At 55.4% G+C, this 18,528-nt stretch overlaps 1 protein-coding gene across 2 annotated transcripts; it reads left to right on the plus strand.

The window, feature by feature from the left end:
- The first annotated feature begins 843 nt into the window (after positions 1-843).
- Positions 844-18,022, plus strand: Fcho1 (FCH domain only 1). 2 transcript variants are annotated; one of them, XM_028784828.1, is made up of 28 exons: positions 844-884; positions 4,718-4,780; positions 5,271-5,323; positions 8,118-8,209; positions 9,030-9,104; positions 9,254-9,395; positions 9,608-9,760; positions 9,871-9,975; positions 10,757-10,855; positions 10,974-11,070; positions 11,616-11,660; positions 11,771-11,843; positions 12,263-12,287; positions 12,521-12,578; positions 12,995-13,173; positions 13,260-13,284; positions 13,668-13,719; positions 14,076-14,170; positions 14,346-14,588; positions 15,164-15,270; positions 15,371-15,458; positions 15,557-15,665; positions 16,199-16,354; positions 16,568-16,700; positions 16,929-17,128; positions 17,266-17,321; positions 17,557-17,721; positions 17,820-18,022. In XM_028784828.1, the coding sequence occupies exons 3-28, from the start codon at positions 5,297-5,299 to the stop codon at positions 17,840-17,842; spliced, it is 2,622 nt and encodes an 873-aa protein (XP_028640661.1). In that variant the 5' UTR covers positions 844-884; positions 4,718-4,780; positions 5,271-5,296; the 3' UTR covers positions 17,843-18,022. The 2 variants fall into 2 exon arrangements, with proteins under 2 accessions (XP_028640661.1, XP_028640660.1); XM_028784827.1 differs by lacking the exon at positions 844-884 and adding an exon at positions 3,268-3,334.
- The last annotated feature ends 506 nt before the right edge of the window (positions 18,023-18,528 follow it).

The raw sequence follows: 18,528 nt of genomic DNA on the forward strand, positions 1-18,528 counted from the left end.
CAACAAGTCCAGGTTTTGCCACAAGCATCTTTGTGCCCTGAAGCTGGTGTTTAGATGTGCATGGTTAGAACCCAGCATCATTTGGGGCAGAGCTGCAGTAGGTGGTTCAAGTTAGAAGTGGGGCAGCCTCAGGCTGGGTTGGACCTGGATTTGATCCCAAGCACAGGAAAATGCCCAAACTGGGGTATCTGGGGTCCAAGGCTGCAGGAGCATGTACTGGAGATGAAGGGCACTTAGCTTTCTGGTTGTCCCCAGGCCAGTGGTCCCACTTCCTCGGAGGTGCTTCTGGGGCAGGGAGCCAGGTGGCTCAGTAGTCCTGAACAGAAGACTGAAACGTAACCCAGGCCGGGGAGTTGTTAAGTCTCTCAAAGTTGTCATATGGGAGAGGAGTGGATATGTGGCTCTTGCTAAGTGCTGGGGCAGCCTGGCTTAATCACCAGCACACAGCCTGAATAAATAAATGGCATGTCACACGAATGGATGGACCAGAGTTGCTGTATGGTCTCCAAAGCAACTCCTAGCCGTGTTCCTTGGTGCCTTTGTTTGTAAAATGAGGCTCAGTATTAAATGTCACCTCACTCACAGCCTCGGAGGGGTTCTCCAAAGAGCCATGTACGCAGTAGGTACTCAATAAAAGCTATCCTCTCCTTCCCTCTCTGCCTCCCGCAGTGCAGCGAGCAAGGAGCTTCTCCTGTTGCTTTAAAATATGCAAATAGCCTGCGGGTGAGTGTCCGGGCTCAGCCAACCAGTGCAGGGTTTATGAAGCACCGCGGGGCGGAGCTCCTCTTGACCACACCCATGGGCGGGGCCAGCGGCGCGCTCGGCAGCGCGCGGGGAGGGAGGGGTGCGGGTCTGGAGCGCGCAGGTGGCGGCTGAGAGAGGCGGTGAGTGTCTGCGGCGAGGGGCGCGGGTGCGGGGTGCAGGGCGCGGGTGCGGGGCGGGGGTGCAGGGCACGAGGCGGGGGCGCAGCCTCCATCCTGACCCGGCCCGAGCGCAGGTGCCATCTGCAGAAGGCGGGGCACCGCTCCATTGCATCTCTCAATTCCGGGCTGGGAGGCTAGGACCCCCCCCCAGGACCCCCAAATCCCTCTTCCAGGTCTCTAGCCTGCAGCTCCTTGGCCCTAAGCTGGGGGCCGCCTCCCTCGCTGCTCCCTATCCTTGCTTGGGAACGGGGGTCTCCCTCCTCCCATTGCACCCGCCCTGGGGTTGGTAGGCAGGTGGGGGCTCTGCAGGGTGAGTGTGGTGAGGCTGCGGGGTATCTGGAGTGTGGAGCGCGGGGTCCCCTCCCTGGCGAGCGGGACCTGGAGAGGCCTGCACTAGGGACTCCCAAGCCCTGTTTAGGAGGGCGGCTGGCATCTGCAAGGGACAGGATTAATCTAGGTGAATGAGGATCTGAGGGTCGGGGTGCAGAGAAGGTCGGGGGTGGCTGCCCCCCCACTTGCCCTCAGCATCGCGGGACCTGCTTCGTGGTGACCTTGGGCATGGTGACCTAAGGGTCAGCACCTCCCTGACCCTTAGTCTCCAATTCGGAATATAGAGGTTGAGGAGGCCAAACTGTCTGTCTCAGATTCCCAACACCTGTGCCTCATTTTCTCTAGATGGGGACCACAGTCTTTAGTCAAATGTTAGGGCAGACTCCGTTTTCGGCACATTAAAACAGGGTTGAGCCTGGTATGGTTATTCCAATCCTCTGGTGGCTGAGGCTGGAAGATCTACTGCTTGAGGCCAGCCTGGGCTACATAGACTGCCTCATTAAAAAGCATAAACAAAACAAATCATGATTTTGATTGATGGGTAGGGTCTATCCTGGGGTGGAGCAGAGGGACCTAAGGCCAGGAGAGGACAGTTTCCATCTGACCATAAGACAGACCTGCCTCCAATCAAGACCCGGACTTTGTCACCCTGGTCCCACACCCGTGTGGCTGTGCAGGTCACACCCTGACCCACATACCATCACCTACAACAGGGTTCCTGGGCTGGTTCTTGGGCGGGGTCTCAGGTGGAAGGTCAGGTCTCAGTCCCTGCCTCTTGCAGGATAGTAGGGTGAGTCTCAGTCTGACACCCCCAAATTTGTGTGTTCAGACTGGACTGACCGAGCCTTCTGTGAAATGGGTTGAAACACTGTGGGAAGATCAGAGGTGGCTGTGGGAGTGAGGGCGCACTGTAAACATTCCTGTGATAGTAATTATGATTTTGCATTCATTAAATGGGGTCACAGCCAACGAGGCAGTGGGATGTCTCTGAAGGGTGTGACCAGAGTCACCAGCACCCCAAGGACTTGGGTATACAGTGGTGCTCAAAGTATGTGTGACGAATGAAATGACTCAGCCGAAGGCTTGCACAGGGGCCTCAGTTTCCCCATGGATTTCTGGCTGGTGTGGGGGGGGGGCGGGGACAGTGAAGGTCACACAACAGGGGATCAATAGTTGTGGGCACAGACAGCCTGTATCCAACCCCCAAAGTGCAGTTCTGGTCTAGCCTTGCCTGACTCCGTTCCCTGGTGCTGCTCACACACCTAAGCCTTAGGTTTTAGGGACACATTGTCAGGGGATGGGGTGCTTGCTGTGTGCCTCTGGGCAAGTGTCTGTCCCTAGACCTTATTCTAGTATTGCAGAGGCCAGAAAGCCTTGGGTTACATTAGGTAAACTGTCTTAAGCCAAAATATTTTCAGAGGCCTCTATTGGTGTTTTCACTTCTTTCCAAATCACACCGGTTAAAAAGAAAAAAAAAAAAAAAACAATAACTGAGAGACACCTTGTAGTACTTATATTTACATACCAAAGTCAAGCATGGTACCACACACTGTCACACCAGCACCAAGAGGAGAAGGCAGGAGGATCAAAAATTTGAGGTCATCCTCTCCTACATAGTAAATTTCGAGGCCAGCCTGGGCTACATGAGACCATGTCTAAAAACAAACTTTAATCTGTTGATCCTAAAGTAGTTGTAAAGAATATTTGAGTTTCCCTTTCTGAGGGTGAGGCTTCACCTGTCTCCAAGCCTCGGTTCCCCTCATAGGCAGACTGACCCAGCTAGGGCCAAGGTAGAGGCTCTGTGGGTGTCTAAGCTAGCGTCTGTCTCTCTGGTAGTGATCATGTCACCCCAGCCTGCTCCCTAACCTCCCCCATCTGTGTGGCTGCCCTGTGACTATGGGGAGGTCCCAGGGATGCTGGGCGGGGAGGTGACGGTTGGGTGGCAGGCAGGGCGGGCCAGGCTTCCTGTCCTCCCCCAGACACAGAGGCCTCCAGTTAGTGCTGGCGGAAGTGTCAGGGGTCATAGCCTCCCGGTGCCTACCCCATCCCTCCGGGGCCCCAACTCCTCTCAGTGCCCATTGGTGAGTTTGACCCCAATCTTTGTCTCCTCAGAACAGGAAGGTATCCCACAGCTGTGGCTCTGGGTCTGGAGCAAGGTCGGCCGGTCTGTCGGCCATCTCTGTCACTTCCTGGCCAGGTGGCAGCATCTGGGCCTATCCTTGGCGCCACCTCTGGCCACTCTCCAGTCGGCCCTGACCTGGGTGCAGGTTGTGGCCCAGGAAGGCCTGCTGGGTGGAGGTCTGGGTAGCCGGGTGGGCAGTCACGGCCCTGAGAGCCATGTAGAGTAGGGAACAGTATGGAGTGTGCCCCCTCAGAGTGGCTTTTATATGAGGGTGGAAGCAGGGTGCTGTCTAACATCAGCTCTGGGGACATTGATGACTTCCAGGAGACTGCTGCCCAATTGCCATCTACTCAGTGTGGCCCTCAAGCATGTGTGCAGGAGGGCTTGGCCCACAGGAGACATCAATTTTACTTCATATAAAGATGAAGTTGCCACATTGATATAGGGTCCCAGCCTTTCAGGACACTTTAAGGGGTTCAAATAGGCTGCCTGGTCCCAGCTAGACACAGGATATGCGGGAAAAGGTGAGTGTAATGCCCCAGCCTGTCACCCCAATACTTGGGAGACTGAGGCAAGAGAATGACACTGAATTAGCAGTCAGCCTGGGATACAAAGTACAGCTCTGCTTAAAAAAAAAAAGAAATCAAACAAACAAAAACCTCACAATATGCACATCTGTGGCTTTCCTCCCTGGAGTGTCAGCCTGTCTTACCACAAGAGAGGCGTTGCCCAATCCAAGACTGGAGGGATCCATTTGAAAATGAAACCGTCATTTGCCCAGTGGACGCCTAATCTGTTGGGGACCCCAGCTGCCAGATCCCTCCTGGTGGATCTGAAGTCCCCAGCGTCCTTCCTGTATCTGGGACAACACTGCCTCTCCAGGCTGGGCTGAGGGAACCTGTGCCCAGCTCCCCCCTGCTCCCCATGAGCTCCAGTCAGGTGAAATGACAAGCAGCTGGGTCCCTGCAGAGGCTGAGGCAGGAGCACCCAGAGTTCCTAATCAGGTTGGGCTACAGAGGGAAAAAAGGCGGGGCAGCTAATTTCAATGTTAGATAAACTGAGGCCAAGGGCTAAGCAAGTCCCCTCCCAGTGGGGCCCGGGTGGCCCAGTCCTGTGGTCAGCTGCCCCATCTCATCTGTCGCTGGGCCTCCTGGGCTCCAGCTGTCGTCATGCAGCCCAGCAGCTCATGAAGTATGGATGAGAACAGAGGCTCCTGTGACATCAGGCCTCCCTGTGCCCAGGATTCTGCACATCCCTCTGGCGCTGCTTTGGCCCCACCCCTATACAAAGTGACCTGGAGTCTCTGGCTAAAAACCTTTTCTGGGTGTTCTGTCTCCTACAGATGGAGAAACTGAGGCACAAAACTGAGTGACTTGGAGTCAGGTGAACAGTGCCTTCTGAGTAGGTTGGTATTCATAGGGCCCCTGATGTGGGAACTGACCATGACACACAAGGGGACCCTGACCTCCCAGGCTCATCATGCCTAGACTGTTCCCACAGAAACCACCCTGCTGTCTCAGACACAAAATCCACTCTCTCTGCCTGCCATTTGACCTTGCAAGCAGCTTCTCCTCTTGGGCTGTGACTTAGTTTCCCTACATCTGAAATGGCCCAGAACCATTGTCTAGAATTCAGTTCATCCAATACCACTCTGGCCCCACAAACCCATATTCATGCTTTAAAACCCCTCCTGCCCCCCCCCCCCAGCTCCTGTCCCCCGTCCTGTCCCAACCCCGTGAGACTGCTGCATGTATGTCCCTGTTGCCTAGGGCTCCAGAAGCAAGGCTGGGGTCTGCTCCTGGCCCTGAGTTGTCTTGTAACGGGGGAGGTGGTTGGAGTTTCCCTGCTCAGGCCCTTGGTTATGGTCCAGGCCCTCCTCCTCCCTCTCTTTTCAGACAGACGAAGGACAGAGGCCACCAGGATGTCCTATTTTGGGGAACATTTTTGGGTAAGATCCACTGTTTCTTGTGTTTTGTTCTTTGCTATCATTTCTGTGGAGGCTCACAAAGGGATAGAGGGACTTGTATGGTCAAGGGGAGAGCAGGCAGACGGAAGGGTTAAACCATGGGTTCCCTTGACCCTGAGCAAGGAACAGATTACTGCACTGAGAGCTTGGCCCGGCACGGCGCGTGTGTCCGAGCATCACGAGCATCACACAGTACTGCAGTACAAAGCTGGGTATGCGGGTACACGCCTGGGATCACAGACTGAGGGAGGCTGAGGCAGGAGAATGGCAGCTTCAAGCCAGCCTGGGCTATAGAGGAACATGTTTCCACAGACAACATGTCAGAATAGCCTGGCCTCACACCTGAGCCAGACCAAATTTCCCAGATCGAGGCCAATCCAGCCAGGGAAATTCCGTGTTTATTTCCATCTTGGGAATTTGGGGTTTTTTAAAGGGGTAAGTTGATTCCCTCCTGACCTCTGCACCCTTGGCTGTCTAGACCTGCTGCAAACCAGGTCTGGGAATGAGAGACTCTCACAAAGCTGCATCTGAGCACTGAGAGAGCCACTCCCACTCTTGGAGACCTAGAGAGCCAACCTGATCCTACAGCTCCGCCCATCTCAGGGCTCCCCACAGCCCAATTTGCTGTGGCCCTGAAGGCTACTTTTCAGGATGTGCAAATGCCATTACAACCTCAGGAAATATCCTGAATACATCTGAGGTGTGACGCTGGGTGGCAGTCAAGGACCAAGGTCTCCTCCAGGTTAGTCTGGCCAGGGAGCTGGAGAGCCACCAAGGGTGCAGGAGCAGCCCAGGAATGGGAGCCCCGAGTTGTCAGGGAGACACCAGGCTGAAAGGCCCCTTCCTCCTTGGTAGGCCCACAGCTTGCAAAGTGGTAGCTGGTTGCTAAGCAACTCGTTGCCCCTAGCAACAATCCCCACTCCCTCCCCAGCTGGGGCTCTTCTTAACTTGCCTCTGCTTTCTTAAAGGGCCCACCATCCCTTGCCACCTGCAGGGCTCAGGCTTCTCCCTAAGACTCAGATTCTCCCATGGCCTCTGAATGGCTGGGTGTCCCCCTGGAGGTGTTGTCCTCTGGGCTGCATGGAACCTCTGTCCTGCAGCAGCAGCCCAAGAGACACCCAAATTTAGGAGCGGTGGCAGTAGCGCCTCTGTGGATTGTCAGTGTTTTATATTCCAGGAGGTGTGAAAACGGGGGAAGAAGTCAATGAGTGAAGAGAAAATAGAAGCCACCCCAACTTCCCTCCCATGCACACCCTAAGATAGCACAGCTGAGAGGGGCTTAGACCTTTGATTCAGGATCCCACTGGCTCAGAGGTTTTCCCTAGGAAGGGGCTGGCCAACCAGCCTCAGTGTGCCTAGGACAGGAAATGAATGAGAGTTGCATCTTGTGGGACATAGGTCTGTGGCTGATATATTGGGATCCTTTTCTGGTTTTTGCTCTGCTGGGGATAGAACTCAGGGCCTCATATGTAATAGGCTGGGGCTCCGCCTCTGAGCCACACCCCCAGCCCCTCACTGGGAGATTCTAGGCAGGGCTCCATTCGTGAGCCACGCCCCCAGCTTCTCACTGAGAGCCCAATGCTGACTGGTATTAGGAGTGCCCCAGTTCCTTTGAGGTAAGTCCGGGTCAAGAGCCTAGAGGGCACTGGGAAGTCATGGCAGATATGTAAGCAGTAGAGGGATGTCAAACCGTGTTAGAATGTCCTTTGGCTGTCACCCAGGACTTCTAGTCAGAGACACAGGTCCTGGAAGTCCCTACTCAGACCCATGCTGCCTGCCCACTCTATGGAGGCAGATAGTGCTGAGGGCTTGCCAGGTCCGGGAAACGGGCCAGTGGGTGGCTCTATGTTAGCCCCAGATAATGCCCTGAGCGGCAGTGCCTGGTGCAGCCTCACCCGATCCCCAGCAGCAGCAGGTGGGCTCAGTGGGAGCTGTGAAGCCCTCATTATTACCCAGAAGGCCTTCGTGTCTATGCCAGACGCATCTCACTCATAAAGCCATTGTATGGCAGCTGCTACCATCGCCCCTGTTTTTCACACGACAGAACTAAGGCTCAGAGAGGTGCAGCCACTGCTCCAAGCGTCCCAGTGCACTTCAATTAGAAGACAAAAAATATGGGGTAGAGGAACAGACATGACTGTGGGGAGCTTGAAGCTCTGCATGGCCACAGAGCCGTGGGATGGGCTGTGGGAAAGCTGGGGTGGGGAGCAGGCGTACCCTAAGGACTTTTGGGGTGTCAGCAGCTGATGGACAGTGGGCGCCACTGATAACAATGGCTCTAAAGTGAGGAATGGTAGGCCATGGCTGGGACATTTGGGCATGAGGCTGACGTGGGTTTGTTGCATGCTTGGCTTTGGTAGGAAGAGAGCTTGTCATGGCAAGCGTCAGGATTTGATTTCAAGACCCCAGCCGCCTTGTAAAAAGCTGGTGTGCAGGGCATGACATGGTGATAATTCCAGCACTTGGGAGTTGGAGGGAGACAGATCTCTGGGACTTTAATGGGTTTCAGGTTCAGTAAGAGACTCTGACTCAGAAAATGAGATGGAGGACAATGGAGAAAGACAGATTAAGTTGACCTCTGGCCACACAGAGACCCAGGAAGTGGAGGTCTCAGGGATATTTACCTCAAGCCAGTGGGAAAATGCAGCCTGCTGATTGGTTAGGTTTCTCTCAGTCTCTGCAGCCATTTGGCTCCTTGGTCTCCAAGGCTGGTCTGTGTTGCTAAGCAACCTAAATGCCCTTCTCTGACTTCTACATCTCCTCTCATCCCTTACAGGGCGACAAAAACCATGGCTTTGAGGTCCTCTACCATTGTGTGAAGCAGGGTCCTGTGGCCACCAAGGAGCTGGCTGACTTCATTAGGGAAAGGTGAGCCAAGGCCACACCTACTCGGTGACAGGGTGCTGGGGCACGCCCATAAGGGACACACCCACCAGAGCTCTCCCTCAAAGCATCTTCCCTGGGACTCAAGGAAGGGTCAAGGCAGATCTACTGGGGTTCTGGGAATGGAATGACCTAGTCACCCCAGTTCCTTCAATCCCACAGGCCCACTTCTGCCTCAGGACACCTCTGTTTATCTTTATTTTACTTTCTATTTTGAATTTATCTGTGTGGAGGGGCTGTGTTCCTGTCGTGACCGACATGTGAAGGGCAGAGGACCTGGTTCTCTGCTTTATGTGTGTCCTAGGAATTGAACTGTCACTGGGCTTGGCTGCAAGCATCTTTATCCACTGAGCCACCCCCACCACACCACACCCCACACCCCACACCCTTTTACGTCAGCCCGGGGGTCTGACGCCTCCTCTACTGACAAGGATCACTACTCACAGGGGAGTTGCGACCCTGAGGGCTCGGAGTGAAAGCATGCATGTTGTCTGGCATGATGGCGCACTTCCATAACCCCAGCACTGGGGATAGCTGAGGCCGGAGAATTACCATGAGTCTGAGGTCCTTCTAGGCCACACACATGACCAGTTCCTGTGTCAAAATAAAATAAACCAAAAAAAAAAACCTAAATAAAATAAAAATGTTACTTAAGGAAATACAAAATAACCCATGGGAAACAATTATCCAGTCAACTTGGAAAACTCTTTTTTGAGAGCAAGCTGGGGAGATGGGAAAACTGAGGCAGGGAAAGGCCTTTCTTGGGGTACTGTAAGCTGCTCTCTCTGCCCTTTCTCTGATCCAGGGCCAGCATCGAGGAGACATACTCGAAGGCCATGGCCAAACTGTCGAAGCTAGCCAGCAACGGGACCCCCATGGGGTGAGTGCAGCTGGATGGGTGAGGGACACTCAAGTGACCTTGGCCTGGGACCAGGAGGACACAACTGCCAAGTTCCATATCAGCAATAACGGCTGTGTTGTGTGTGAGGGCCCTGGGTATCAGATGATCTGGACTCTGCCTGTCTCCAGGACCTTCGCCCCACTCTGGGAGGTCTTCCGTGTGTCCTCCGACAAACTGGCACTGTGCCACCTGGAGCTGACCCGGAAACTGCACGATCTCCTCAAGGATGTGCTGCGCTACGGCGAGGAGCAGCTCAAGGCCCACAAGAAGGTAAAGGGCTGCCCCAGCAGGTATGCAGGGGCACTGGGGCTCCCAGGACCCCAGATGAGCTTGCGTTCGCATCTGCAACTTAGTGTGTGGAGGTGAGCCCGGAAGAGGGTGCATGAGAGCCACAACCCAACCACTCACAGGAGGATCCTAGGCGGGGTTCCACTTCCAAGCCACACCCCTTCCCTGCTTTCCTCTGCTCCCACTCCCCACAGTGCAAAGAAGAAGTTCTAGGCACTGTGGATGCAGTGCAGATGTTGGCAGGCGTCGGGCAGCTCCTGCCAAAATCTCGGGAGAATTACCTGAGCCGCTGCATGGACCTGGAGAGGCTGCGTAGAGAGAACACCAGCCAGAAGGAGATGGACAAGGTTTGTTGGCCCCGTGACCAGAGAGACAGCATGTCACAAGTTGGTAGGCACTACACTGCTAGGATGGTAAAGCCCCCTGACTGTCCCTCACCCCCCCCCATGATTCCTAGGCCGAAAGCAAAAGCAAGAAGGCCGCCGACAGTCTGCGGCGCTCTGTGGATAAGTACAACTCAGCCCGAGCCGACTTTGAGATCAAGATGCTTGATTCAGCCCTGGTGAGAAGTCCGCCCTGTAGATGCCCTGCTGGGGTACTCTGTCCTTGGAGGAGCCTGGCTCTCAGCTGTAGGAGCTTTAGGGTCGTGGGCTAGGAAACCAAGCTATGGCTATGGTAGCCCGGCTATGGTAGCACACACCTGTTACCCAGCAGTTGGGACTCAAGGCAAGAGGATCAGGCGTTCAAGGTTTGTGTGTGTGTGTGTGTGTGTGTGTGCGCGCGCGCGCGCGCGCGGATGTGTGCGTGTATGAGTGTGTATGAGTGCGTGTATATGGGGGTGTGTGTGTATATGAGTGTGTGTGTGTGTATTTGAATATATATGTAAATTTAAGGTCAGCCTAGGCATTCTGAAAAAAAAAGTAGAAGTCATCCTTTAAACGGATTATATATATGGGTTTGCTAAAGTGAAAACATCCTTGGTCAGTGAGTGCAGTGGTGTCAGGCTGGATCCAGGCGTTCCAGTGATGTCATTAGTTAAGATGTCATCTCTGCAACTGGTCACGCCTTTCTAGGAGCTCCTAGCGTGACAAAGGATGTCCTGAGATGTTTGTGTGTGTGAAGCATAGAATATCCAGCAGGGTGATTTTCTTTCTGTGAGACAGGTCTCACTATGTAGACCAGACTGGTCCTCAAACTCATAAAGATTTTTGACTTGCGGGGGGGGGGGGTTGAGGGAGAATCCAAAGGTGCTTCTTGTTGGTGCTTCTCTAAGCCAGTCAGAGCAGACAGGAGCTGGGCTGATTGGATTGGTTAGTCTGGGTCACATGCCCCTCCCACCTCAGCGTTTTCAGGCCATGGAGGAGGCGCACCTGCAGCACATGAAGGCCTTGCTGGGCTCCTATGCGCACTCTGTGGAGGACACCCACGTACAGATCGGGCAGGTGAGAATGGGCCTGCGCAGCCACAGATGTAAGCCGGGCAAGCGAGAGGCTCCGCCCTCATGCCACACCCCCGAGGCCTTACTCCTTCATGTCCCGCCCCTCACGCCTCCCCCTACAGGTGCATGAGGAATTTAAGCAGAATGTGGAAAATGTGACAGTGGACATGCTCCTCAGGAAGTTTGCAGAGAGCAAGGGCACCGGGCGTGAGAAGCCTGGTGAGTGACAGCAGGACTTTGTGACCCTCAGATTCTTCTTTAGAAAAATAGGATAGTGGCAGTTCCAGGTCCCCCTCATAGCTGCTCTCACATATTGGCATCCTAGACCTGATTCCCAAGGGGGTTATGAAAGGTCTGCTCAGAGGTTCGGCTGTTTTATGCCATCTCCCTAGCGTAAGGAAGCCATTGAAGGTGCTAAGCACAAACCGTCTTTGTTGAGAGCCAGAGTTTCATGGTCAGGCTGGGTTTGCATCTTTTCTCATTCCTTGCTGTTTGACCTTAGTTGAACATCTTAACTCATCTCAGTCTGCTTCCTCTTTGCTAAAGTGGAGATCACAACCCCCTGCTGACACACTGTGTCCCCTGATCCAGGCAACCAGGAAAGCCAAGCTCTGCTTGCTGTCTTTATGTTGTCAGCCCCGGGTCTGCCATGCCTAGGTCCCTTCTCACCCGCTCCATGGCTTTCATTGGCGGGGCCCGGGTGCTGCTGTCCCTGGCAGGCCTGGTTCTACCCTTCAGACATCTCCGTCTCCCCCCGACCCCAGGGCCTCTGGACTTCGATGCATACAGCTCAGCTGCCCTGCAGGAAGGCAAGTACGTCTGGGCCTGGATGCCCAGGCTAGACCCGGGGTGTGGGAGGAGGAACTGAACAGAGAGGGAGAGAACCTTCCAGAGCTCAGCTAACCCCTTCTGTCAACAGCAATGAAACGTCTCCGTGGAGCCAAGGCCTTCCGCCTTCCAGGATTGAGCCGTCGGGAGCCACGTGCATCTGTGTGAGGAAGTGTTCCACTCTGGCCCAGGCTAGCCCAAAATCCCACCCCGGTTAGCACAGAAGTCCCCTATGTGACTCTGACCCAGTATCATCTATGCCTAGGCTATTCCAGAAAAACCTGTCCCAGGTTAGCCCAACAGTGCCATTCTTCAAGCTAATCTGTAATTCTTCCTTTAACCCAGGCTGGGCCAGAAGCTGCTTGGCCCTTTGTAGCCTAGGCTGGCCATGATCCCTTCCATTGTCAAGTCTAGCTCCGCACCTGTTCTACTGTTTGAGGCTGTCTCTGACTCAGCTCCCTCTAGATGCCTGCTACAGTCTCAAAGAAGCCCCAGGGTCCCCACTTTATAGGCTAGCTTGGAATAATACGGTGGAACATTCTCTAGGGGCTCTGGCCACTCACCCCTGTTCCTTTATCCCCAGTGACTTCCTGGAGTCTGATTCAGGGGTGAGTACTGGTGGGGAGGGGCAGCAGGTGGATGGGTTTGGTCTTCAAGGCCCAGAAAGAGGGACCACGAGGAGCCCAGGGTGGGGCTCAGAATCAGGTCTCCTCTGTGATCCCCATGTGATGGACTGAGAACTCTGCTGTGCCTCAGTTTCCCCCTTGGATTTGCCTACATTCCTGGAATGTATTCTGGGTCCTGAGTGGGCAAGATAAAATCTGACACACACACACCCCAGGTACCTCCAGAGGTAGATGACGAAGGCTTCACTGTGCGCCCCGATACATCTCAGAACAATATCCTTTTGGTCTGTGTACCTGAGAGGGCTGAGTATGGGCACCTGTCCTGTGTGTTCACGATGGTAAAGGTATGAAGGGCTGAGGGCTAAGAGCTGGCAGTGGTGGTGTGTCCCCTTAATCCAGCATAAGAGACAGAAGCAGGCAGATCTTTGAATGTGATCCCAGTCTGGGAGTTCCAGGCCAACCAGAGCTATGTAGAGAGATCCTGTTTCAAGATAAAGACAGACAGACAGATGAGACAGATGACTTTTGTGGGGGGATATCCAGGGCAGCATCCTGGAGGAAGGGCACCAGTGTTGGGGTTTAGTGGTTGAATAGAAGCTTCCCAGATAGCTTCCTGGGCATACTATACAAGACCTCTGGGTGGGAGGAGTGTGGTCAGATTCAATGTTCGCTCCTTGACAGTGACCCACGTGGGGCCGAGCCCCCACGCTTCTCCTCTAGTGATTCTGATTTTGACGACGAGGAGCCTAGAAAGTTCTATGTTCACATCAAGCCCGCCCCCACCCGCGCCGTGGCCTGCAGCTCCGAGGCTGCAGCTGCCCAGCTCAGGGCCACAGCTGGCAGCCTCATCCTCCCTCCAGGCCCAGGGGTGAGGTGGGGGTGGGAAGCGTGTGGGCACGGGGGTCCCGCTGGGTGCAGCTCAGCCTGATGTTGCTCCTTTGTTTTGTTCTGTAGGGCACCATGAAACGGCACTCATCACGTGAGTAGCTGGCCTGCCTGGATTTGGAAGCGCCTTGGAGGGGCGCTGAATAACTGCTTGACTGACTGTGAATTGGAGATGGTTAGAGATGGCTGCTGAGCTGCTCAGACGCTCGCGGCTCCTTTTCTACAAAGCAGCATCTTTACACAATGGGAGCTGGAAGTGCAGTAGGAGCAGACTTAGAGCCAAGCGGACTTCTGTGCTAGCAGAGGCAGGGGCAGGATTTTGGGCTAGCCTGGGCCAGGTGGGGTACTTCTTCACAGATGCACAGAGCTACAGGCAGCTCAGTCCCTGCTCACTTTGCTAGTCACCTTGGGCTTCTGGCTGACAAAAGCCAGTTATGGTCCTAATGGGACAGAAACTCAAGGCTTTGTCCGTCCTAGGGGACGCTTCTGGGAAGCCACAGAGACCTCGGTCGGCCCCACGCACTGGCAGGTGGGTCTCTCAGGGCCATGATCTAGCAGGTAGATGAGCCCCAAGTCTCTGCCTCCTGCTCCCTCACCCTGGCCAAAGGTCCCGCTGTTGAACACTTATTGAGTGCCACTGTGTACTTGTGCTGCACTGGCTCTGGGAGGCCAGTAGACAAGAGTCAAAATTCCTGATAGCAGGGTCTTGATGCAGTGCTGCCAGGACGCGGGGGGTGTGGCCGAGCTGCGTGGGTGGGGTCCTGAGGGAAGCAGTAACCGCTGAGTCCCAAAGGCAGAGGATTTGCGGGTGCAACCGTGCGCTGGGGACAAGAACGGCCTGTGGGAAGGTACCAAGCTCAGACTCGCTCCTGTCGCTGTTCCCAGCTGTGCGGAGAAGCCGCTGGTCTCGGAGGAGCCACTGTCCAAGAGCCTCTTTGGGCCACCGCTGGAGTCTGCCTTCGACCACGAGGACTTCACAGGTAGAGGGGACATGCACAGCACAGGGGCAAGAGGCCATATTGGGTGGGGATTTGGTTGGAATGGGGGTTATGGAGGCTCGGCTAGGGGACAGGGACAGAGTGGAGGGTCTGCGGACATGGGACAGCTAGGCATGGACTACGGTGACCACGCCCCTGACTGTACCCTGCTTCCTAGGCTCCAGCAGCCTGGGCTTCACATCCAGCCCGTCCCCTTTCTCGTCCTCATCGCCGGAGAATGTGGAGGACTCTGGCCTGGACTCACCATCGCATGCTGCTCCTGGTCCGTCGCCTGAGTCCTGGGTCCCCCGGCCAGGCACCCCGCAGAGCCCACCAACCTGCAGGGCACAGCACCCCGAGGCCAGGGGCCTAATGCCCCGTGCACCCTCTCCAGGTCCCTGGGGGCCCGAGGGAGGTGCAGGTGAGCTGGAACCCAGCAGGTGTCCCTAGGCAGGTGTCCCCAGGCAAGCTGGGCCCAGATGGAGGCCTTCTTAGGTGGGATCATCTGATGACTGAGCAAAGGCCCTGGGGCAGGAGGACAGCTGTTAAGTTGGTCCCCATGAGGTTTGGGGTGAGCTTAAACATGGGCCTAAAACACCAATGTTGGAGGAAGTGTGGGTGGACCCTGTGGCCACCAATGAATGGAGATTTCATGGAAGCGGGAAGCCAACCCAGGCAGCTAGCTGGCACGCATGGGAAAGAATCTAGTTCCTGGCAAAGCTAAGGGGGTGGGACATGAGTTACCAACAGGGGCATGGCTGATATGGGGGGACTCTGTCACTCTGCAGAGGTAAGCCACTGAATCAGCAAATCTGTGGCCTGCCCACCTCCTATCCCATCAGTCTTTTCTACAGATCCAGTAACAGCGCCTCCCTTACCTATCTGCCCATCTGGGACCTAGGGTATTAGCCAGAAACCCTTGAAACAGTGTCTCTTCTTGAGGGTTAATACTGCCAACTCCTGGAGAGTCTCAGCCCAGCCATGTCCTTCCTCTAGATTCACTGACGCCAGCTGACCCCACCAGGGAGGGCCTAGCTGCCACACTGAGAAGACCACGATCCAGGAAAGTGTCCTGTCCACTCACCAGGAGCAATGGGGACCTGGTGGGTGATAGGCTAATGACTCCAGGTTGGGAAGAGGCCAGAAGCTACCCCTACAGGCAGCTTTGGGTAGCTCACCGCCCCATTCTTTCTTGTCCTCCAGTGCCGGTCGCTCAGCCCATCCCCACTGGGATCCTCTGCCCCCACCATACCCCCTGATCGGCCCAGCTTCTCCACCCAGATGGGACACGGTTTGTGGGGACCCTTGGAGCCTCAGGCCCCTTCTCTGTCTGGGATGGTGGCTAAGTGGGTGAGGCCTGCCCTGCTTCTGACCCCAACCTTCCCACAGGCATCTCCCGTGGCCCCAGCCCAGTGGTCCTGGGATCTCAGGACACCCTGCCCGTGGCCACAGCCTTCACTGAGTATGTCCATGCCTATTTCCGTGGCCACAGCCCCAGGTAGGCAGTCACAGGGACAGTGATGCCAAGTGCAAGGTCAACCAGGGGACTTTTGAGTGAGGCTAGCGAATCCTGAGGCCATTCTAAGGAGGCCGTGGGCACTGAGCCAAAGGGACTTATAGCGGAGGCAGGTCAAGGGTGAATTGGGGACCCTGAAGCTTGCTTGCTCTCCCTGGGGTTAACATCCATAAGAGGAGACCTTAACATTAAGCCAGAAAGAAGAAGAGGCTGTTAGATTTTCCACCCAAGCTAGAAATGCTCAAAACACCAAGTTTATTCTAGTTTGAGATTCCTGGTGCCCCGGAAAAAAAGGGATCTAGGAAAGATACTTTTGTTCGTACTTAAATGTAGACTGGGTTGGAGAAATTCATCTTACCAGGCAAGGGAGGAAAAGGAAGAAGTTGGGGAGAGGGTACTAGGAATAATCAGAGCCCCACAGGAGCTTTGGGTGCAAATGTAACCAGGAGGGTTCAGTCAGAACTGTTGCCAAGCGGAGCCCTGATTCCATACTCAATCTGTCCCCGGTTTCCTAGTTGCCTGGCTCGAGTCACCGGGGAGTTGACCATGACCTTCCCTGCGGGCATTGTGCGTGTGTTCAGTGGGACCCCACCACCACCTGTCCTCAGCTTCCGGCTGGTGCACACAGCCCCTGTGGAACACTTCCAGCCCAACGCTGACCTGATTTTCAGGTGCCTTGCATGGGCAATGGGAGAGGGTCCCAGCTGTCAGTGGAGCCAGAGGCCCAGGGCCTTAAATAGCTCTAGCGCTGCCTGCTAGTTGCTGTGTGGCATGGGGCAAATGGCAGTTCTTCTCTGGACCTACTACTGCCACCCACAGTAGCCCAGTGTGGAGTGGGAGGGCATCTCCCGAGGGGTGAGAATGTTCCGTCCCTGTCTCTACAGTGACCCCTCCCAGAGTGACCCGGAGACCAAAGACTTCTGGCTGAACATGGCGGCGCTGACGGAGGCCCTGCAGCACCAGGCTGAGCAGAATCCCACCGCCTCCTACTACAACCTGGTGCTGTTGCGGTACCAGGTGGGGCTGCGCGGGGAGGGGGCGAGGACGGGCCCGCAAACATGCAATTAATAGTGCTGTGGCCTCTGCGCTCTCCTGCCCTCTGCTGGCCACGCGCGGTACTGCGTATGGTCCTAGTGGTTGCACATTGCTTGGACCAGGCTCGGGATTTGGGGGTCAGCAGCTGCGTAGCCCGTGTGGCCAGACGTGGAGATGTCTCCCAGCTACCTCTATCCTTTCATTCCTTAGTTCTCCCGCCCTGGACCTGAGTCAGTGCCCCTGCAAATGAGCGCCCACTGGCAGTGCGGGCCCACGCTCACGCGGGTCTCAGTGGAGTACAGTTACCGTGCGGGCGCCACTGCTGTGTCCACGCCACTCACTAACGTCCAGATCTTGCTGCCCGTGGGGGAGCAGGTGACCAGTGTGCGGCTACAGCCTGCGGCCACCTGGTGAGCCACCCTGTCCCACTGGGAACATACAAACCAGCAAACCAGTGTCCCGGGAAACTGAGGCATGGGTTTGCAGAGGCCACACTGACTGCCAGAGTCCTCTCTGTCGAGTCTGACCCAGATTCCCTTGCCACCAGGAACACAGAGGAAAAGAGGTTCACGTGGAAGCTTCCAGATGTGTGTGAGGCAGGGGGTAAGTCACAGCTCTGATGAGGGCTGCTGCATGGGAGAAATCGCGGGTGGACAGTTTGTTAAAACTGGACTTCTAGCTCATGGGAACTGATGAATTCTGGAAGAGGGTTCTCAGGGGACAGGACCGATCTGTGCAAAGGGCCTGTGGCAGAAACGCATCCTGGACTCCTGGACCCGGGTCTAGGGGAGGGGCTCACGAGATCTGATTTAGTCGAGGCTGACCCCTAGCCCCGTAGGCTCGGGCCACTTATCCGCCAGCTGGCAGCCACAGTCGGGGCCCAGCACCCCCAGCCCCGTGGCCGCGCAGTTCACCAGTGAGGGCGCCACGCTGTCCGGCCTGGACCTAGAGCTGCTGGGTGGCGGCTACCGCATGTCCCTGGTGAAGCGGAGATTCGCCACAGGTAGCTGCTGCACGGGGACTGGAGGAGCAAGATACGATGGGGAGTCGGGAGGGGGAGCTCACGCGGGAGCCCCACGCACCGCTGTTCTGTCCCCGCAGGGATGTACCTCGCCAGCTGCTGAGGTGCCCAATGCTCGGGGTCCGCCTGCCCTCCTGCCTCTGCCGGCTCCCTCAGCTCCCCCAGACTGGACTCCGTGGACAGGAGCCCCCATTTCAGCCTGGCTCAGCCAACTCCTCCCTCCTCCATCCGCAAACAGGCCCTGGCCTTTAGTATTCTTTAAATAAACAGTTTTCTAGCAAAATGAAGACGAATCCTCTTTCTGGTTCAGACAAGGAAGGATTGGGGGCGGGGTGCTGATGTTCGCTATGCGTTTCATCTCCAGGGCTGAGTGAGCTGCCTATTCCTGCTGACACACAGCTGGGCCACAGGGAGCGAGAAGTCGGTGAACTAGAGCAGTAGTCCTCCACCCTCCTAACGCTGCGACCCTTTAATACAGCTCCTCATGTTGTGGCGACCCCAACCATAGCATTTCATTTCTACTTCATAGCTGTAACTTTGCCACTCTTGTCAATCATAATGTAAATATCTGATATGCAGGAGATCTTATATGTGAGCCTCCCTAAGGAGTAGCAGAAAACTGCTGCCTAGAGGGTTCTGAGGTATACATAGGAGTGTATAAGCAACAGAACCTAGAGGGTTCTGAGGTATACATAGAAGTGTATAAGCAAGAGAACCTAGAGGGTTCTGAGGTATACATAGAAGTGTATAAGCAAGAGAACCTAGAGGGTTCTGAGGTATACATAGGAG

This window comes from Grammomys surdaster, unplaced genomic scaffold, assembly GCF_004785775.1.
Source record: "Grammomys surdaster isolate TR1022 unplaced genomic scaffold, NIH_TR_1.0 124836, whole genome shotgun sequence".
NCBI classification, from domain to species: Eukaryota; Metazoa; Chordata; class Mammalia; order Rodentia; family Muridae; genus Grammomys; species Grammomys surdaster.

Excerpts from the sequence above, each read along its gene's own strand:
- Fcho1 (XM_028784828.1), top strand. The coding sequence starts at position 5,297 with ATGTCCTATTTTGGGGAACATTTTTGG. Across the intron at positions 13,720-14,075 it reads TCGGCCCCACGCACTGGCAG|CTGTGCGGAGAAGCCGCTGG; the intron begins GTGGGTCTCTCA and ends CGCTGTTCCCAG. Across the intron at positions 14,589-15,163 it reads GGGGCCCGAGGGAGGTGCAG|ATTCACTGACGCCAGCTGAC; the intron begins GTGAGCTGGAAC and ends TCCTTCCTCTAG.